This window comes from Rhea americana, unplaced genomic scaffold (assembly GCF_003343005.1).
Source record: "Rhea americana isolate MKP2758 unplaced genomic scaffold, rheAme1 scaffold_142, whole genome shotgun sequence".
Taxonomy (NCBI): domain Eukaryota; kingdom Metazoa; phylum Chordata; class Aves; order Rheiformes; family Rheidae; genus Rhea; species Rhea americana.
Genome location: NW_028185506.1, coordinates 1,932,634 through 1,952,851, shown reverse-complemented (window position 1 = coordinate 1,952,851; position 20,218 = coordinate 1,932,634). Strand labels below are relative to the sequence as shown.

The 20,218-nt window shown below is 42.7% G+C and overlaps 1 protein-coding gene across 2 annotated transcripts; it reads right to left on the bottom strand.

Moving 5' to 3' along the window:
* Positions 1-5,684: 5,684 nt before the first annotated feature.
* LOC146599302 (solute carrier family 2, facilitated glucose transporter member 3) lies at positions 5,685-17,940 on the bottom strand. Of its 2 annotated transcripts, XM_085298862.1 has the most exons (10): positions 17,630-17,938; positions 14,336-14,431; positions 12,467-12,627; positions 11,877-12,117; positions 11,522-11,684; positions 10,611-10,798; positions 10,108-10,212; positions 9,547-9,648; positions 9,059-9,262; positions 5,685-8,516 (listed from the first exon to the last, which is right to left on the bottom strand). In XM_085298862.1, the coding sequence occupies exons 1-10, from the start codon at positions 17,642-17,644 to the stop codon at positions 8,301-8,303; spliced, it is 1,491 nt and encodes a 496-aa protein (XP_085154988.1). In that variant the 5' UTR covers positions 17,645-17,938; the 3' UTR covers positions 5,685-8,300. The 2 variants fall into 2 exon arrangements, with proteins under 2 accessions (XP_085154988.1, XP_085154989.1); XM_085298863.1 differs by lacking the exon at positions 9,547-9,648 and having other exon boundaries at positions 17,630-17,940.
* Between the last annotated feature and the right edge of the window lie 2,278 nt (positions 17,941-20,218).

Below are 20,218 nucleotides of genomic sequence, written 5' to 3'. Positions count from 1 at the left end.
GAGGGGTTGATATGATGTACCTTGACATGAGTTACATTTTAGGTACCATCTCCCATAGCATTCTCCATTGGAAACAGAGGATATGTGGCAGCAAAGCAATATTCAGTATACTGGGAAACAGAGAAATGGAAAATATCCCAGTGAGGGAGAATGGCATCACCATTAGACCAGCTCTTTCTAATTCCATGCTGGTGTCCTGGCAACATAACATTCCCTGAACAGTGCCCTGGGCAACTCTAAATGTTCTAATATGGAGTAGAACATATCAGAAAGGTTAATGATAGCACCTACAGCAGCTGATTGCCCATTAAAATATTCTGTAGTGCTGGAGGTGGAATGTAGGCAGAGGAGAGACTAGATGCCCCATACAAAGCCATAACCAGCTGACCAAACATCAGCAGATTTCCCCAGCTTTTTCTCTCCACCAGAAATATTTGGGAAGAGAAGAACCATCCCACATTCGTTGTCTCCATGCAGTCCTGATTTTCTGCTGATGTATATTCACTAAATGTTGCATGTCTTAAGCTGCTAACCCACAAGGATCCATTTGTCCAGTAAACATCTGACGGTTCAACGAATACAGAGGATGTGCTAGTGAAGAAGTCATAACCAAGGAGAGAGAGAGGAAGAAAGGTCACCCCCAGTTTCAGCTCATGCAGAGTGGTCACAGCTTGATCCTTAAGAAATATCCAGCAGTGCATCTATCTAGGCACAAATTGTTTGGCCTACATCAGTTCTCATACACTGATGGCTTTGGTGGGAGAGCCAGCAGGATACTTCAGTGTAGAAGGCAGGAGCTAAGATAACAGGCTGTATAGATTGACTAGCATATTTCTGAGTAGTGGAGTATAGAATAAACTAGAACAATACTAGGAGTGATGAATCAGACAGTGTGACAGAGAAGGCAAAATGCAGTATGCCAATCTGTGTGGGTTGGTATGGATCTACACATCGACCTCACAGTAGACATTGGTCCATTTCCTAACCTATGACACAGAATGGTTCAGATAATAAGGCATTGTTTTGTTTCTATTCAGCAAAGAAGCCCTATGTTCTGATTTCCATCCCAATCCACTGAAAACCAGGAACTGGCATTAAAGGCACTCAAAGAAAATATGGAGAGGAGTGCATTTGCAGCACCCATTCCCAGGGTGATGTAGGTGGAATGGGAAAACCAAGGTAGCTACAGTATTTTGGGGGAACAGTTTATTTAAAAAAGCAAATGAGGAGAAGAGAGAGCAGAGTGATGAGAAAGTCTTCCTCAGGGTTGAGACCTCCTCACAGTTCACTTCTAAAGCCCCACCATCTGCCTCTCTCAAATTCTCCTTCTGGAAACACCTTTTTTCTTCATGATCAGCACAGTCCCAAGTGCTAAGGAATCACGTCCAGTCCCTCCTCACCCCCTGAGACACTGCTCCTTCTCTGCCAAAAAGACTACTTGRTCAAGTAGGATGTTGGCACTGAGAATGGCAGCAGTAGGAATGGGCTGCATGCAACTAGCGTTTGTGTCTTTCAGCATGATTGAGTCCTCTGTCTTGTCTTCTGCCTCCTCCTAGAGTTCAGAGGCAGTTATCAACCTCTGGAGTTCTGTAAGAAAAGAAAACAGTTACAAAGGTTTCATCTCTGTGTGTACAAGACCACATCTGATCTTCACTGTCCAATCTGCTACTTACTAAAGCCTTACTAAAGTCAAGGTAAACAACATCCACTACTCTCCTCTCATTCGTTAAGGCAGTCATCTCATCATAGAAGGCTATCATCAGATTGGTTAATCTCTATTTCTCCTTAATAAATCTGTGCTGACTACTCCCAATCACTTTCCTGTCCTTCATGTGTCCGGAAATAGTATCCAGGATTAGTTGTTCCATCACTTTCCCAGGGATCAAGATGAGCCTGACTGGCCTGTAGTCAGTCCCAGCCTCAAGGAAAGTCCACCAGCAGTGAAGATAACAAGTGGCAGGGAAGGCTGATATCACTGGTATTCACCTCAGACATCTGTCTACATGTTTTGACCTGTTCCATTTTGCTCAGCCATCTCTATCTGTGGGATGGCTTTGTTCAGTAAGGCATTTGCAGTGATCCCACACTGAATGCCACAGTGTGACTGGTACACTAATGTGACTGGCATACGCAAACCATATGACCATTTGCTAAACAAGAAATGGTTGTGCAATGCAAGAAGAAAACAGAGTAAGCAGGTCAGTCATGTCTATCAGACATGCTCAAGCTGCATCTCATGGAGAAGAAAAGAACAATTCTTGCAAATTCTATGTATTTGCATAGTGCATATATGATCTACTGCAGCAAGCAAAGATATTTGAAAAAGTTACACAGTCTGTCTACACTAGATTTCTATGTTTTTAAGTAGAACTAGTTAAATTGTGTTTATAAGACATATTTTAGGAAACAAAACAGTCCCTTTTCTAATCTAAATAAGGCCTCATATCCCTGAATTTTGTCTCCTCCCAGTAGCACACTATGAAGACAGTTCTGTCTTGTCCAGTAACCCACATTGCAAAGACAGAGCCAAGTTAAAGTATAAGCATGACAGACCAGAGCCATGTATCCCAGATTTTCAAGAAAGAATCTCGTATGTCATTGAAGGCATCTAGTCCTTTCCAAAGTGAAGGAAACTTTGAACCTGTGACCTTGGTCTCATCTGCAGAAAGCCTGAAAAAAATCACTCAGGTGTAAATTTTCTGTGCATCCCAATGCATTTTTGAGCTGGTGGGATCTTTGAACTGGTTGGAGCTTTCTTATTAAAGAGTATGACTGGAGAGAAGTTTAGAAGAAGGCACCTCCTGCTGCTGCTCTATCATGGCCACTCTGCAATGGCATCAGCACAGTTTCCACACAGTGCACAGCGCCTTCCCTTCCTCTCAAATGAAACTGATGATAGAGCAGTCCCCACACCAAACCAGCAAGTATTTCTTTTCTGAGTAGCCCTGATGATCCTATGCCTAGTAGTAAGAAAAGCTTGGCAGTTCTGCTTGGAGGTAAGTCTGCACCACTGCTTGGGCTCTCACCCTGACACCCTCCTAAAGGAGAAAGAGCATTCACGGGGTCTTCTCAGGCACTGAGATATCTGAAATGTATAAATAAATAAATAAAGATCAAATATTAAAATTTGCGCACAGGGCAGGCAGTGGTGAAATTTATTTCCAATAAAATGTGATTTCACATTTGTTATTGCAGAAAGTAACTGCTTTTTCTGTCAGGTATATTTTTATCAGGTATAACACATGCAAAAAAACGACAAGTGATGTCATTTGACAAATAATGGCACTGACACCATGACATTCTGTGCTCCAGCCTCTAAAATGCCACTGAAACCCTTTGCTGTGGTTGATGTATAGAAGGGTAGCATCACTTGTGATTCTTGGAGAACTTCTCTTTCCCACTTAGCAATAGTTTCTCTCTGAGAAGGATTCTCCAGTGATCTAGTTACTCATTCACATCCTAGGGCCTTCTGGTCCCAGGAGTATGTCAGGAGTTTCCATGCCACTTGGGCTTTTTCTGTGGTAACATCTCTGTCAGCTGCTGCTCAGATGTTGAACACACTGCAAGAAAGATAGCATTAAGACTGGTACTGAGCTGGCGTTAACTCTATTTCTGCCAATAGTGTGACATCTGAAAAGGTGCTGAGAAGCTTATAGATTTTGCAATGCAGGTTGTTGGGCAAAGAGAGGGGAAGTGGCAAAGGGAGGGGGTTTCCTTCCAGGACTTACTTTCTGATGTATTTTTCATTCCCTTTGATCTCTCCATCCCCTTCTTTTTTGTTCCCTCCCTTCCTTCCATTTCTGGTCCTGTTAGGGAGTGGGATGCAAAGATTTGGAGTGTTCTGCTTCCCCACTTTGCACCAGTAGTGATACTTCACCAGCTCTGAGCACAGTGTATCCCACAAGAGGTAATGAAAGGATACCAGCAGGGCAGAAACCCACTGCATCTAAACCTTAATCTATCAGACTGCTCTGGGAGCTAACTTGATATTCAGAGGCCCATGCTCTGTTTTGGAGGTCTCTTCAGTGCCAGTTGTACACAGCAAGTCAGAAGAGTTCTGTGTAAGTGTCAAAAATATATCTGTCCAAACTAGCTCTGCTAGATCCCCGAGTACCCCCTCCTGTGAGAGCTGATGGACAGTCAGTGTATGTGGTTGTGGGATCTATGCAAACAAAATAAAACATCTTCAAGTATTCAAACCATTTCATTGTAACCAGCTTTTCTTCTTGGAGCTTCCTTACCTTTTTCAGAAACAAAATAATCACATCTAAAACAGAGACCCTTGTCCCCAACCAGAAGCCTGTCACAAAACTATCCAAAATATTTTTTTTAGGGCTCAGTGAATCATGCTTTGGCTTTGAATGCGTTTGCTTTCTCTTTCTAATTTTCACAGATGAAATGAAATGTTAAGTTTAACCTAAATATGCTGATGAATTTGGTTGCTTGGAGTATTTTACTCAGTCCAGACACAGAGTTAAAAAAACAATTATGTAAGCCTTAGTCCAGAGTCCTCTGCAGCTCTTAGACTAGATGTATATCATACATAGTAGAACACAGGCTTCAGCTAGGAATATGCAGCAGTCAGTAACATTAGGTTTCAGAAAATCTATACTGGTTCTGTGTTATGCTGAACTTTCTGAGACTTTCAGATAAGGATTGCTTAGTTTCCTGGCTGCTCTTTGTGCAATCCAACTGCTGATTCAGATGTACTAGTCTGACTAGTGTATCTTGGGTTTTCTTGTCTTTTGAGTTGTTTTTTTTTTTTTTTTTCGTTCTCTCTTTCTCCTGAATCCTCTTCTCCTGAAGGATTTTTTTGCCTCCATACTTTTTTGATTAGCTGTCCCCATAGTTTTACGCCTGTGAAATGCAGATACAGACTCCTTAGGCTGGTAGATGGCTGTTAAAACAGGAAAAGAGTGCACTGAAACAGGAACTTGTTGCCTCATGGGGAAGAGGTAGGAGGAGTCAACACTACATGTGCAGGAGAGCTGTGGGTGAAGGCACCACACAGACCTGCCAGTGTCAAGAATACCACTGCCCCTGGGAATAAGGGAGCTAGTTATGGGTACTGGCATCTTTCCAGGCATCAGGGTTTCCCTTTGCCACTCAATCCTGCCGTCTGGTCCTTTCAGGCACCCAGTACAGTGAAGGTAGGTACCTAGGCAAGATTTCTGAGGAGGTCATTAAGGTCACTTGTCAAGACATTGAAGTCACTTGTCAGATGGAGAGAAGCACCATTCATGGATAGAAGGGCTTCCCCTTTACATCTGAGGGAAAGGAAGTGAGGGTCTCTTGTTGGAGCAGGCAGAGACAGAAGTCTCAAGTGTTTTTAATCTTGGCAGGGTTCCTAGCCTCCAACTACTTCTCCTTCCCCTTTGTTACTGAGAAACATGGAGAAAGGATCTCTGAAGGCAATGGTTAGGAAATTTGTCGAGGAAGACTCAGAAAAGCACATCTTTCTAATAACACCTAAGGGAAGAGGTGAGAGAGAATTTGTAAAGATAGGCTGAGAGAAACACATCCTACTACAGTAAAGTTGCAAGTCGAGGGCTAGGCTAGTCAGAAGAGTTGCAGGGCAGAAGTTGGAGGCACTTGGGAGAGTTGTGTGGTATATTCCAGGGCTGTGAAAACAGAAGAGGAAACAGAAGACTTACAGAGGAAAGAAATAAAACTCAAACCAGACATTTATATCTACAGTTTTTATTTTAAAAACAGGAAACACAATCACATGTTAATATTAAGCATAGAAAACCCATCTGAAATACTCACAATGCCATTGCAGAAAAAGAAAGTAAGAGACACCATGTGAGACAGACCCATACATTTTAGTCCAAGCCAACACACAAATCCCTCATACACAGTAGGGAATGCTCGTACACTCAGCTGTGGGTGTGGGCTTTCCTTACCAGTGCCCAGACAAAAATATTGCCTCTCCAGGTGCTGGAGGACCAAAGGAAAGGCACCAAATTTGTATAACTGAACAGGGAGAGGAAACAGTCATATATTCCTCTGGGAATAAATAGCTGGAGCAGAAGTCTGATGGAAAGCTAGGGAGAATGGGGTGTGTAATAGGATCACATTGTGCAAAGGAGGATTATTTCAAATTAAGTCACTGGCAATATTTCCTAGTAACAAATTTTGCTCATCTTTGCAAATGTTTATCACCAGAGAAGGTAGAAATGTCATCACTCTAGTTACTGAAAATGCCAGAAAGACACTCCTGACTATACATTGATAGGAAATTCTCCAACTCGCTCTGAAGCAATATGTTGTCAGAAAAGCTTGGGCAATCCATGCTATCACAATTTTGTTGACATTCCTCCCTTTGTGTTCATTTTTTCTTTTACRCACTTTGAAAGCTGTGGACCTGCCTCTCTGTAGCAAGCCATGAATTCTGGCATGTGTTTGCAGGCAGATCTGAATCACTGCATTCAGATCCTGAGTTTCATTCAGTCCAAAAACACAGAAGAACTTAGAACAGGAGTTTCAAAGTGGACTTTCCCCTGTGCCAACTTTATACAGCTCATGCAGGCCTGGACACACATGGCCACGGTCTCTTTCTGAACAGAGCATTACAGTTACTGAAGCAGAGCTCTCAACCCTTTATTGCAAAAATAACATATGCACTAATTTTTGCCTTCCTAAACTGAACTGTGATAGCTTAGTAGCAAGGGCTAGGCATACACATACTCTAAGTGGCCTAGCARCTAGGAGACAAGGCAGGAGAGACATCTATGGATGTACAATTACTATGTCTCCCAGGGTCCATTCAACAGAGGGTGATACTACACAGCTGCACGCAAACCTACACAGCACACTGCAGAGTGGTGGACATTGCAACATCATGCAAATCTTCCAGAGTTCGCATGGGCAAAAACATTTGGCCTACAGCCAGTGGGCTGAGTACTATGCATCTTTTGCACTGCTGATCCAACAGGTTCCTTTAGCTCTGGTCTCTAGTCCTGTATCTCCACCTTTATAAAATTATACATACCATAACTGATTACTACTGTGACCAGAAGGCTCATGCTATGTGCCTCTGTCTAAAATTTRTAAGAACAATTGCTAAGAAAATACAGCTTTGGAAAATAACTTTTTCCTTGCACATCTTAGGTAACAATCTGTATGTTTCAGACTTTACGGCCTACTGTAAAACAGCAATATAGAAACAAAAAATCAAAAGAAGGCAGAAAAGGTAACCTTCTGGTCTGCAACTGTCACCCTCAATCATCTCACACAATGCTTAACTGTGACTGAAAATAATAAAAAGTAACAACATCCATTCGCTGCAACACCATACTTTTCAAGTAATACTCTGGAACAATACTTAACATGGCCACCCAATAAATCCTAGAGCACATCAGGATTTTGCTAGGCATGCAAATATATAGTTCTTCTCAGTAGCATTCAATTCTTCATACTTGTTTCCAGAGAGCATAAATAATTTTGTAGGTGATGTGAATAATTGGCTCTATTCAACCTACCAGCCAAAATGCCTGATTTCCTGTTAGTACCATATTTCTCATTTACAGTGTTATTCCACCTCAAGTCTACAGCATCTTTTGTTAGAATAGCTATTTCTCTTAAACATCTTCTATTTCATAATCTGTACATTTTTGTACACMATTAAAAAAATAAATATTTACAAAGTGACATACAAATAAATAAACTTAAGCAAAAAATTACATTTTCAGTCTGTCTATTAAAAAAAAACAATAAAAGAACAGGAAAAAAATATGCATGTAACTTGGTCCCTTTTTCCTGAGGCTGAAAAAAGTGCACACTGCATAGGAAAAAGCAACAAGATGGCTTTTTGGTATGTTTGTTAATTTCCAGCATAACTCTGCGCACAAACATACACACATGAAGTTGACTTGTATAGTGGGGCGCAGGGGACTTATTTAGTGACTTTAGTTCACTCTACAAAAATAGTAATTAGATTCAAATACCTAATGGCCACACGTGCGTAAGTATGTTAATCCCAAGTAGCAAGGTGAGAAAAGTGAAAATATTGCCAGCTGTTCACTGTTCTCCTGATGCCTGTGGCAGGGGAAGATGAGATTACCTTTACTAGAGCACCAGGTGCCTTCCAGAGTTGAAATGGGATCTCCCACATCAGATTTGCTTAACGCTGGTGAGGCCTGGCATAAGGGGGCATGTGGGTGGGAAGAAGAAAATAGCAGCAATTGAAAAAATAATTGTCCCAGTTTTCTCTCTTTTTTTTTTCTTTTTCTTTTTGCTCATTCCTTTAATGACTCTTTGAGCACAGAAAAGAGTCAAGGAAGGGATGTGTCATGATCTTAGGCAGCTTCTTTATCAGGTTGTATGCTGTTCAGTTCCACCATAGGGTTCTTTTCCACTGGTGATGTGGGACTGGTTTCTGCTCGTCCTTCAAAGCCCCTGGAGATGTCTTCAAATGTCCTGCCCTTGGTCTCTGGTACTTTGAAGAATGTGAAGACAAAGAAGATGACCAGGAAAACAAGGAAAATGAGGAAGACATAGGAGCCACATAGTTTCTGCAGGAAGATAAAAGTGGGAGATTTTAATTTGGAAAGATCACAGACTTAAATGTAAGGTCATTTGATGTTGATAGGTCAGAATTCTAACACCTTTCTCCAGCAATGCCCTTACTGACATGTTCTCAACTCATCATTTTTTAAGGAAACTTGGCTCCTTGTGGGTTTCTAAAAAGCTCTAACATTCCAGGGGAGAGGGGGAGCAATTAAACAATTAAGTTTTTTACGGGGAAAACCTTAATGTGCTAATTAAGCCTCTAACTATTTGTAGGCTACTTGTAGTAAGAGAAAGTAGCACATAAGGTGAGCCACAACACTCTTAACATTCAGTAACAATCAGAACATACACTCAGGAACCCCTGAAAGTCTGTAGTCCAGCCCTCAGCCCAAAGCAAGGCCAACTTCAACGGGAAGTCAAGTTGCTAAGAGTCACATTCAGCCACATTTTGTGAATCTGGAAGGATGGAGATTCCACAACCCTATTGGACACTTTTTCCAATACTGCAGCACTTTTACAAGTGCTTTGCACTCTGGGTTCTTACCTCTGCATAAGGGAAGAGCATTCCCACCAAGAAATTAGATGTCCAGTTGGAACAACCAGCCACTGCCATGGCTGCAGGCCGTGGGCCCTGGCTGAAGAGTTCAGCCACAATGAACCAGGGTATTGGGCCAGGACCAATCTCAAAGAGAGCCACAAAGCCAAAAGTGGCAACAATGCTGATATATCTGATCCATTCCACAATGTCCTGCAAGGAAATGAAACATGAGCAGCTGAACATTGACAGGTAAATGTGGCACAGCACAATGCAATGATGTCCAGTGTCACAACTTCCTTAGCAGCACCTGTTCCTGTAGTTGGGAAGTTGTGCTCTYCACTGCACTCCACCAGTACATCTGCTTCCTTTACCTCTGCGCTCAGCTCTRGTCTCAGTTCTATCTGCCTTGTCCTGGAATTCTGCCCTCTACATCTGTATAGTCTTATAGGATCCCTGCTGAGGTGACAGTCTGGGCAAGAATACCAATTACTCACCTTAAGAGCTAAAGCGACAGTTATAAGGACAGCGCACACAGCCATGCCACCCAAACCAACTAAATGGAGGGTCCTGCGCCCTGCACGCTCCACCAGGAACAGCTGAAAACATGTCAGAAGAGAAAAATCAATGACTTTGGCAACAAGAGTAGAAAATGCCCCCTCAGTCACAATGTGCACTGCACCTGTTTCTTTTACATGCCTATAAGCCTCAGTGCCAGGGCTGACCTYAGTGCAGGTCAGCAGGTCAGCTCTCCCCTCGGCTCCTCTCTTTGTGTGTCTTTCTCTCTCATCTCTCATCTTGTTTTCATCCTTCACTCCCTTTTTTTCTTCTAAAATTATAATACCTCCTTCTCCTCTCATTTTTCCTCTCCTTTCCTTGCTTCCCTTCCCACAATACTTTTGATGTATTACTTTTTTTTGAGCTTACAGGCCACTGAGTAACCCAACACTCTGCCATAACTGGGCTGCTTGTCTTCAATCATATCTCCCAGAAGACCTCATGCAGACTAGTTCAGATAAGCTGTTACCTCTCTTACCACAAKCCCCTGCTCTACTTACCGATACAACAGTGAAGACAGTGTTAACCACACCAGCTCCAATGGTGGCATACACAGGCTGTGTGATACCAGCTCTTTCAAAAATTCCTGTAGAATAATAGAATACCTAGAAAGAGAAGCAGAAATTGGATGTGGTCACAGTTCCAGTATTTGAGGGCATGTCCCTCATGTTCCTTGCCTAATGCCAAACAGGCCTAACAGGGTGCTTCCAAGAAATACTCAATAGTATAAAACAGCATGCTTCCAATCAAGGTTCACTCACTTGATGTGTGGGTGTAATGTTTTGCCAGGGGGTGGTGTGAGRAAAACAAAAGTCAATATAATCCCCATCTCCTATCTTAGGAATCTCTTGTAGTATCACAGAGCAGTGCCCTCCAGTCAAGGCACAAAACATAGGTCTTTGGAAGCACAGTGCTCTCATCATTTGCAGTAGGCAACTATCTTGAAGTGCAAGTGCAGTCAGAGATAACTGAGACTCATAGATGGAACAGGAAGATAACTCACAGCATTGATGCCTGAGAGCTGCTGGGAGAGCTGCAGCATGATGGCAATGATGATGGCTTGACGGTAGTTTGGAGAGCGGAAGAGTTCTGGCACAGTTGCTTTCTTTTCCTGGGACATTTTGGCACTCTCTTCTTTCATTTCCTGGATGTCTTGAGACACATCTTGTGTACCACGGAGCTTCTGGAGAACTGGAGGGAGGAACACAAAAATGCCAGGTATAATATACTCAGGGACAGTACGTTCCCCCAACTTCTGCCCTGCTGTCCATTTTTTTGGGGGGAGGACACACAAGGAAGACAGGACTGCCTGCAAGTCAGTGTTTGTGCCTGCTGTGTGGGAAAGCCTGAGCCTCTATGTGTAGCCTTGGGTCATCTTTTCCACCTAAAGCTCAATATGTTATGATCACCATGGAAACCAGGCCCAGGCTCTGTTTATATGTTACTTGTACTCCAGATTACACTTGATTCCTAATTCTGTTCACACACTCACCTTGAGAGTCTTTAGAAGTAGAATTGAATCTAGTAGTCTGCAGGGTTAATTCTCTGTGGTAGCTGGAGGAAATCCTCCAAACTCTCTGCTAAATCTCAGCCCATTTCCTGCCATTCAGAAGGAGCTAAGAGAGGTGCAGCAGCTGGTATTGCTACATTTCATTAGGCCGGGAGTGACTCCTAGTGTATTAATCCCATCATGAGTCTGCTGGAATGCCAGGTTTCTCACACTTCCTGGCATTGAAGTTAAAGGGAAGTGAGAGCAGGTCTGATGCCCTCCAAGGCCCTTGTCTAAGCTCCAAAGTAAGTCCAGACCTCCCACCTTAGACCAGGCGCTGAAGTCAGTCCCGGCCTCCCACTCTCAAGTTCAGTGCGGGTTGGGAGCCACAGTACTGCACTGCCCCTTTTAGAGTAAGTTCTCACCTGCTTGTGCTTTCTCCTCCTCCATCTTGTTGATCAATAGGAAGCGGGGGCTCTCAGGGCAGAAAAGAAGAGCCACACACTGAAGGATTGCTGGGAGAACCGTGAACCCCAAAAGCAGTGGCCAAAGTTTTTCAGTCCCCATGATCCCCTCTAGGCCAAAGATCTACACCAAGAAATGGAGAGAAAGAAAATGATTGAATATTCTGATTCCTTACCCCCATGCCAGTAAGAGTGTTAGGATGACATACTCCACCTAACGGCAAGTGCAAGCCACTTAAAAGGTCTCAAGCCCACAGCCCTCCCCCCAATACACAGACTTTCCCATCAGAACTGAACCCAGTTGTGACAGGCTTACCTGGGCCACCAGGATGCCAACAACAATGCCTAGCTGGTTGAGGGTTCCAAAGGCTCCACGGAGGCTGGTGGGTGAGACCTCACTGATGTACATGGGTACAAAGCCTGTGCAGAGGCCACAGAAGAGGCCAATGATGAAGCGGCCAATGATCAGCATCTCAACTGCTTTTGCCATCTTGGAGAAGGCCATGAGAATGCCACCAGCAAAGGCCAAGATGTTCACCAGCAGCATGGAGTTCCTCCTGACAGAAGACAAATGTAAAGCCTGAAGTTAAACTGGTAACATGGTGGAAAAATCATGGAGAAGGGATAAACCTGCCCATGGTCTACATCTTAAGGGTAGTAGGAGAGCAGRGGTAAACCTACCCATTATCCCCATCTTGAAAGTGGCAGGAGAGCAGAGCAATTCTACTCAGCTCCTGCCTAGGCATTACTCTCTCCATTTCTTTCTCTTTCTGTAGCCCATGCATTCTTGCTTCCTTCCCAGCCTTACCCTTCCCTCTTCCCCGCTATCTCTGATCTCTTCCTCCTAACACTGCAGAGTAGAAGGGAAAAAATCCCCAATGGCTTAGATCCCCTTTCCCAGCTTACCTGCCAAATCGATTGACGAAAAGGCTGACTGAGAAGGAGCCGATCATACCTCCTACTGAGAAGATGGCCACAGAAAGGGACCATAGTGAGGTTAGGAGTTCTGGGGAGATTGGYTCCCCATTCCGTTGTGACAAGGTTCTGTTGAAGAACGCCTGGATGATCTGCAAGAGAAAAACCACCCCAGGACAGTGAGGAAAAGGAGTTACAATCCAGTAGGAGGCATTTTACATTGGGGAAGGGATGATTATTTCTGAGGTCAAGAGAGTTTTTTTTCCCCTGGAGACAGCAATCAAGAAGACATGCTAAAAATTCAGTAGGAGAAGGTAAGTCAGAGGAGGGGAAGTGTGGAAAGAGGAACTAAAAATTCAGAAGAGAGAGAAGTTCACAGCTGACTACCAGAAAGATGAAGAAGGCATTGCTTCACTGAACATGAGTGGGGTTGGGCAAGTGATGATTATGGAGGATGGGCTAATCTTTAGCATGTCTCTAGATGATGGTGGTGTTTYGAGGGTGAGAAAAGAAGGAGAGAGAGGCGAGCAAGAGAAATGTGACCAGAAAATAGAGTCCCAGCAATGCCAGAACTGTTTTCCCAAGAGACACAGAGAAAGTTTCACTGAATTAAGCCCTGAAAAAGTGAGGCATTATCTGAAACAATCCTTCCTTGTCCCTTGGAATAGGGTGAGAAGGGATGTGATGGGGCTGTTCATATTGCTGATTTCTGAGGCATCTGCTTTGATAATGAAAGAAGTTCTGCACTGACTGAGTAGGACATGGCCTCAGAGTGTCTTCCCCCAGCAGATGGCAGCAGGACATTAGCTAGGAAGGACACTCCACTCCCCCACCCCCACGTGTATGTGACATCTCTATTCCCGGAGACAGGGGTGGATGTGGTATTGGTGACTCAGTTCCTGAGAGAGGGGAACCATCTTAGTTACAAGAAAACCACGTATGTCTTCTTCTTCTGTCCTTTTTCTTTTTTGTCCTTTTTTTCCCCTCATGGTGTAATCACTAGATGATTTGGTCAGAATACCCCAGTCACATCCCCTTTACAAGCACTGAATCTACACTTAACACATGTAACAAACAAACGAATGAAAGAAAGAAGCCTTGAGAGATGACCCCCCCACACCCCGAGGGAAACTAGGGCAACTGTAATCCCTACCAGCCCACTCTCAACTCTTTCCTACACACTGCTCTCTACATTCCTTCTGCCCTGACTGTTTTTTCTCTGACTCAGAACATCCCCCCTTGTCCCCTGACCAGTATGACAGGCCAGAAGGCTGTTTTGTCATTTGAATGATTGGAGATTAGAGCAGGGCAGCAAATTGGAGCAGGGTAGCATACCACTCTTAAAATAGAAGAGCAGAATAATTTATTTTCCTCCTCTAATGCCCCAAAGGAGAAGGGACAAGATTTCTAACCACTCAAAGCAAGATGAACCCTGAAATAGCTCACATTTCCTGCACAAACCAAATACAGAATTATCTTACTCTGAGAAAGAGCAGATGGACCTCTCCTGTCCTAGTCTACACTCGTACTTCAAATTAAAAGAATGTTCCTCTCTGCTCTCTCTCTYCTCCCCAAAACTCTCTTGTCCTTCCTGTCCATTGTTGTAATAAAGAAAAGGGTTTTTGAAACTCTCATTCTTTGACAGCACAAATAATAACCATTTAACTACTAGCTACCTGAAAGATAGCTCCTCTTTATATGTCCTCTTTTTCTCTCAGCTTTTTCCTGACCTCTACCCACAATGGAAAGGATAATTTTTCATCTCTCTCCCTCCTTCCTTCCCTGGACATGAGCCTCTGTCCAGTCCCTCAGGATCAGCTCCTCATCCATATCTTCTCCCCAGCTTATTCTCCATCTCACCTTTTCAGGAGCATTGATGACACCGGTGTTGTATCCAAACTGGAGAGATCCAATGGCAGCAATAGCAACAGCATAGATAAGGGATGCAGTGATTTTCTGATGGAAGAGCAAGAAAATATATTTTTTTTTGTTAATTTGGTTATTCATGCTTTCTACACAACTTGACTTTCTCTTCAGCATAAACAGCAGCTGCAGCTCAGAGGTGCCCAGAAATCTTTTGCAGGGCCCTCAGGGCAGGGAATGTCTTTATGTAGGCCAGTGCTTTAGAATTGCTTGGGTTTTTATCCAGTGACATGGGTACTAGTAAGACAGACCCTGGAAAAGGGTATACAACTGGACAGCAGGAAAATGTTCTGTGACCAGAAGTAGAAGGACCTTCTCACCTGTCAGGAATTCATTTTATATATCCTGACCTTCATCAACTATTCTCAACTCATTACTAATGAATACACTGCTTGCATTACTGGCTGTTATTTTCGGTTCATCTGCTTTATAGAAAAGCTTTTGCTGATCTCTGGCATGTCATGAAACAAAGGTCTAACTCTTCCCCATGCCAACTGACAAGGACTCAGAAATAGATGGTCTCAGGACTACCCATGAGCCACAACGGCAGTCACTCCTAACAATTAAAAATTGCACTTTTGAGCAACTGATCTGCATTTTTCCAGGCTAGAACTTCCCAACCCTGCCCCAGGGCACCTGACACCTGCCTGACAGAGAAGACTGTGCTGCCAACCTTCCCCATTTATTTTTCTTGCCACTGTGGCAATAGTTGATATTTTAAATAAAGTACCAGCACCTAGAACTGAGTGTGTGTGAATCTCTGTATTTATTAAAAAAAAAAAAAAAAAAAAAAAAAAAAAGCTGAGCCCTCAGAGATGTAGAGGAAACCTGAAGGTCCAGCCCRCACAATCCCACAGAATAAGAAATTTAAGTGTCAGTGAAAAGCATCTGACATTTTCTATATTTTTAAAGCCTATGGAATTTAAGCCAACTCTATGTTAAAAAAAGCAGGGAGAGCAGTGACTTGGGAGTTGGCATTGGGATGGCCAGTGCTTGGGCTGACACTTTTTAGAAAGATCATGTTTCTGTCATAGGCGGGATGGAAGCTTTTCCAAAATATCAGAAGTCTCTTTTTCAAGGCTTTCTATTTACTTACTTGATGCTGGCAGAGGAGAGAAAAGTACTTCATGAGGCCTGCTGCTACAGTTCCTCTAGTCTCCTGCTTGTCTCCCGGAGCATAAGCTCCCAAGGCTGCCCAAAGTTCAGTGCCTTTTGCTCRTAACTCTCTGCTACCATTCACACCACCTTTACTAATTTTTCAAGTATGGTGCATGGGCTTTTCTGATCTACACAACCCTCACATATTTAGCAATTAAGCCTTAGTAAGCAGAAACCAAAAGAGTATCTCAGATGCAACTTTCTCCCACTACATCATGTAGATATGTCAGGCTGAGCTCTGTCTGTCTGCTAGGTTAGTTATGGAGGAAGAAGTGACAAAGTCCTAGATTGTTGCATGGGGCATACGATTTTCATAGTATGGTTAACAACTAAATACATCCAAGGCAGTCTAGGYCTTCTTCTCTGCCACCCTGTGAGAAGGGGAGTGACTGCTCCCCTTGTACTAGGCACAAGGAATTTTGGCATAGAAGCACAAGGACTCAGCTCTTTCGAAGCACTTGGACATCTACAAAAGGGTATTAAGATGTCTAGGTACTTTTAGAGCTCTAGGTCAGGTCATCCCTAGTCAGTGGGTGTAGCAAAGCACAGGACAAAACCCTGCTCTCCACAATTCCAACACAGTGACTCAACACAGGAGCATCTTTCCCTTCAGGACTTTGCTTTGTCATGGCTTGCAGTGGTCATAGCTGGCCTCCTTTTCCTCTAGGTGTTGCATGGGACCACAAGGCGCCTGCAAACTATAAGACACAAGCAAACTATAAAGAGGCTAGTTCTTCCACCCTCTTTAATGCTCCCCTTCCCAGACTGTTGCCTGTTATTCATCTGTATCACACACCCAGTCTCATATTGCCTAGACATCACATGACCTGACCCATCCATTTCAGTAAGACAGGCCATGATCTAATGTATGGATCATTTGTTAGTTGGCCATACCTCATTTCCCAAAAGGTGTCCAGGGAGCTCAGAAATAGTAAAGCAGCATCCATTCTACCCAAAAGTTCAAAGCTGAGGTCTATATATTGGCAGGGAATTCAAACCACCACCCTTCCCTCTGACCACAGGTGTCCATCAGGTTCTGGCAGCTACATTTATTATCCAGCAGACACTTCAAAACAGCTCCCTTCTTTTTTACTGACTAGAATCTCAGAACAGTACAACTTGTTGAATTCAGCTACAGCAGCCTCTCTGCCCTCCTTTAAACGCCCTTATTCAGATGGTCTCTCACTTGTGCTTATCACCCATCCACATTTCCCATGAATATGATGGTGAGGGCCCTGGGTTTCCCTGCTGCTGTTGTTATTTCTGTTGTAACAGTAATCCCCTGGCATTCAGCACTGAGTGGATATTTGCTGCCTCTCTCCCTCCTCCAGCCTGCCTACTTTTCTGCCCCAGTGCATTCAAACACAGGCAGTTCATTATTTCCAGAGTTCTACTCCACTACTGCATGTTTCGCTCTAGGCTGCAGATGAACTATGATCTCCACTAGGCTCTGTCCCATATTCTCTCAAGGAGAAAGGGAGAAAAAATATGCTTTGCTTTTCTTCTTGAAATCAAAACATAGTTTTCCTATATGCTATATGTAAAAATTAAAAAAAAAAAAAATCTTCAAGAGAAATTACACTTTCAGCATCATGGATCCACTGTCTTTAATCCTGGCACAAATGAGTACCAGCCAGCCAGCCAAATATATCTGATGATCAATACAAAGAAAATACAGATAGTATTGTGTGGCTAATTAGGCCATACATATGAAAACAAATCAATCTCATGGATTGCAGCAACCCTAAACAAACAGTCTCTCCATCTCTACTCCCCATTTCCCACAGATAGCACTTTTTCTAAGTCATTCTTAAAAACTAGGAGCTGAGGCCTGCCTGCGTCATCAGAGCTCCCACCTTTATAACGACAAACAGAAATCCAACAGTATCAGAGAACAAAATGATGCTGAAAATTATGCCTGGCAAATACTTTTCAGTCATACACATAAATATCTGCGGAGTCAATGGTGGAAGACAAATGCTGGACAAACAGACACAACCAGTGAATAATCAATGAAGCAACAAGATAGCTAATCRCTCTAATAGCAAGGAGAAAGAGATCTATAGCAGTTACCTTTTTATTATCCATTGCATGCGACAACCGCCTTAAAATGACTCTTGAAGCACACTGTCCTACTCCCACCTCTTAACAGACTCTGTGAACCTTCTGAGCTGCTGCGTCTTTGTCTCCCACAAAACAAAATAGCTGAGTCTCTCTCTGTGAAAAAACACCTTCTTTCTGGTTAAGCTCACGTATTTATGCTTTCTGTTATGGGTGTGGGCCTAATAGGAGGGACTTGGAGGGAGGAGCTCCCTGCAACATCCTGTAATGAGAAAAAAATAGTCCTTTGACTTAAAATTTACATCAGTTTAAAAACCTACTGCAAGGTTTTTGCTGGTGGCACTCTTCCAGCAGCATGTGTAAGTGTCTGGTTTCTTACGTTTCATGACAAGAAAAYTAGAAAAAGTCACTGAGTAGGGAGCTAGCAGCTTTTGTTATTTAACTCGAGCATTTTGGAAGAAGTTACAAGCATAGAGAGCAGTATCTGCCCCACTGTTGATGCTATGAAAACATTAATTAATGATAGAATACTACTGATTTGCATGAAAAAGAAAAGTTATTTTGAATCCGTAGTTAAAACAGTGAGGAAGACAGTGACAGCCACACAAAAAGCATGGGCAGAAACATTGAAATCACTGCTATACTTTATGGATGCTCTACCCACCTCCCAAAACTGTGGATGAGACATACATCTGGATAGCTGTCTTTTGAAATACTTTTCCTACAAAACTAGAATTTTGGGAGGCAAAGATTGAGACCTGATATGCAGCTGCATTTAGTCTCCAACATGAATCCTTTCAACCAAACTATGCTACTCTCCCTCATATTCCTTTGCAGGCTTTCCCTTAAGTCAAAGAATTGCCAAACTCTCCTAAGAGAATAATGGAGACATATGCTTTCAATTCCGGAAAAAAAAAAAAAAAAAAAAAAAAAAAAAAAAAAAAAAAAAAAAAAAAAAAAAAAAGACATTACTGAATTCAGAACCTTCCAAATACTTTCATTTCAGAAAATGGTAGAAGCTCAGAGCTGGAGGGGAGGAGAAGGGAGAAGGGCGGGGAGGAAGGGAAGCAAGAGAGAAAGTTAGCTCATATACAATTTTCTCATTGCTAGAAAAATTATTTGGGGACCTTCCATCATTGTTACTCATCAAATTCTGAGGAATTGGAATGATCCCATTTTAATTCCATTTCTGTTACTTCTTTGGCATGGTCATCAGATCACACAACAGATACATAACAGGAAACTTACAGTTCAAATAGGGTGAGGTTTTCCTCATTCCCTTCATGTGTCTTTTATGTTTTGTAGTTAAAACATGCTATTCCAAACAGAAAACCAACTCATTAAAAGGACAAGGAATTCTTCTTCACCTGACCGATTTTTTCACATTTAGTTTTTATTTCCCTAGCTTTTTTCCACTTATGTGCAAGCATAGCAAACTTTCATCTTGAATCTGGGCAGCCGTCTCCAACCCTGGCTTTAACTCTGGAAATACTCAATTACTGGGTAAAGTAAAAACCTTCCATATTTGGTGAGTTTGTAAGCATCTACAAATCTCAAAGGCAACCTCTGGACTGCAAAAGGCCTCCCTCTGAGACCTCCTCATTCCTAGTTTTTTCTTGACCCACATGACTCAGCTGAAGAATTGGGAAACCCAAACTCCAAGATTAGAGGAAATGTATATTTAGTTTCAAGTCCAACTTCAGAAGCATTAAAAGTGAAGTTGAAAACTAAATCTCTGACACGTGATGCATAACACAGTGGATGACATTTCTTTACCTTTAGAGAGTTAGTTGAGTAAAGAGTAGAAGGAAGAAGACATTAGCTCAAAGTAAATCACTAGAAACCAGATGTCCCTAAGAAATGTGGGAAAAGCATTCCCACCTACACACCATTTTCATTAGTTGTGCCCCAGTCTGAATTCTCCTGCTGGTGCTCAAGTATTTATATTGAAGTTTGCATTAAAGCCTGTTCTTCCTAAATACCAGTTTTGATTTAGTCCTGGAACACAACCTACCTCCTACATCACAGATAAGTCTTCTTAAGATAAGCTGTTGGGTAGCTATGGGGGAAGTGCCTTAATCCCTCCTAACCAGAGCTATCTGATACTGCATCAGCTGCAGCTAGTCACTTATTGCGAATATAATACCCATGTGTATTATGCAATATGCATTAACTGTACCAGGATGGAGGCCCACTGCAGGTGACCCAATGGCCAGTCAACCACAAGATTTACAAGGGAAAGATGAGGCAGAACAGAAACTTGATGCTGGTTGTTCCCTCATTAAACACCAGTATCCTAACTACTGAACTATGGAAATCGGAAAAGTTCATTTTGTGTTTGACAAGCTCTGAGAATTCTTGCATGTTGAAACTAGTGCATGCTRACTTATGTTTCACTTCCAGCAAATCTAAATTTTCTGGGGAAAACTGTATTTATCAGGAAATGTACATTTAGCCCCAACAACAGGTAAGCTTATTTTTATCATCTTAATTTATCCTACAGGTTGGAGCTGGCAAGTGACTCCACAGAAACACTCCTTGCTTGTCTACTTAAGAGCAACACCACTAGAGCTCCAACTAATACAGCTATATCTGGCAAAC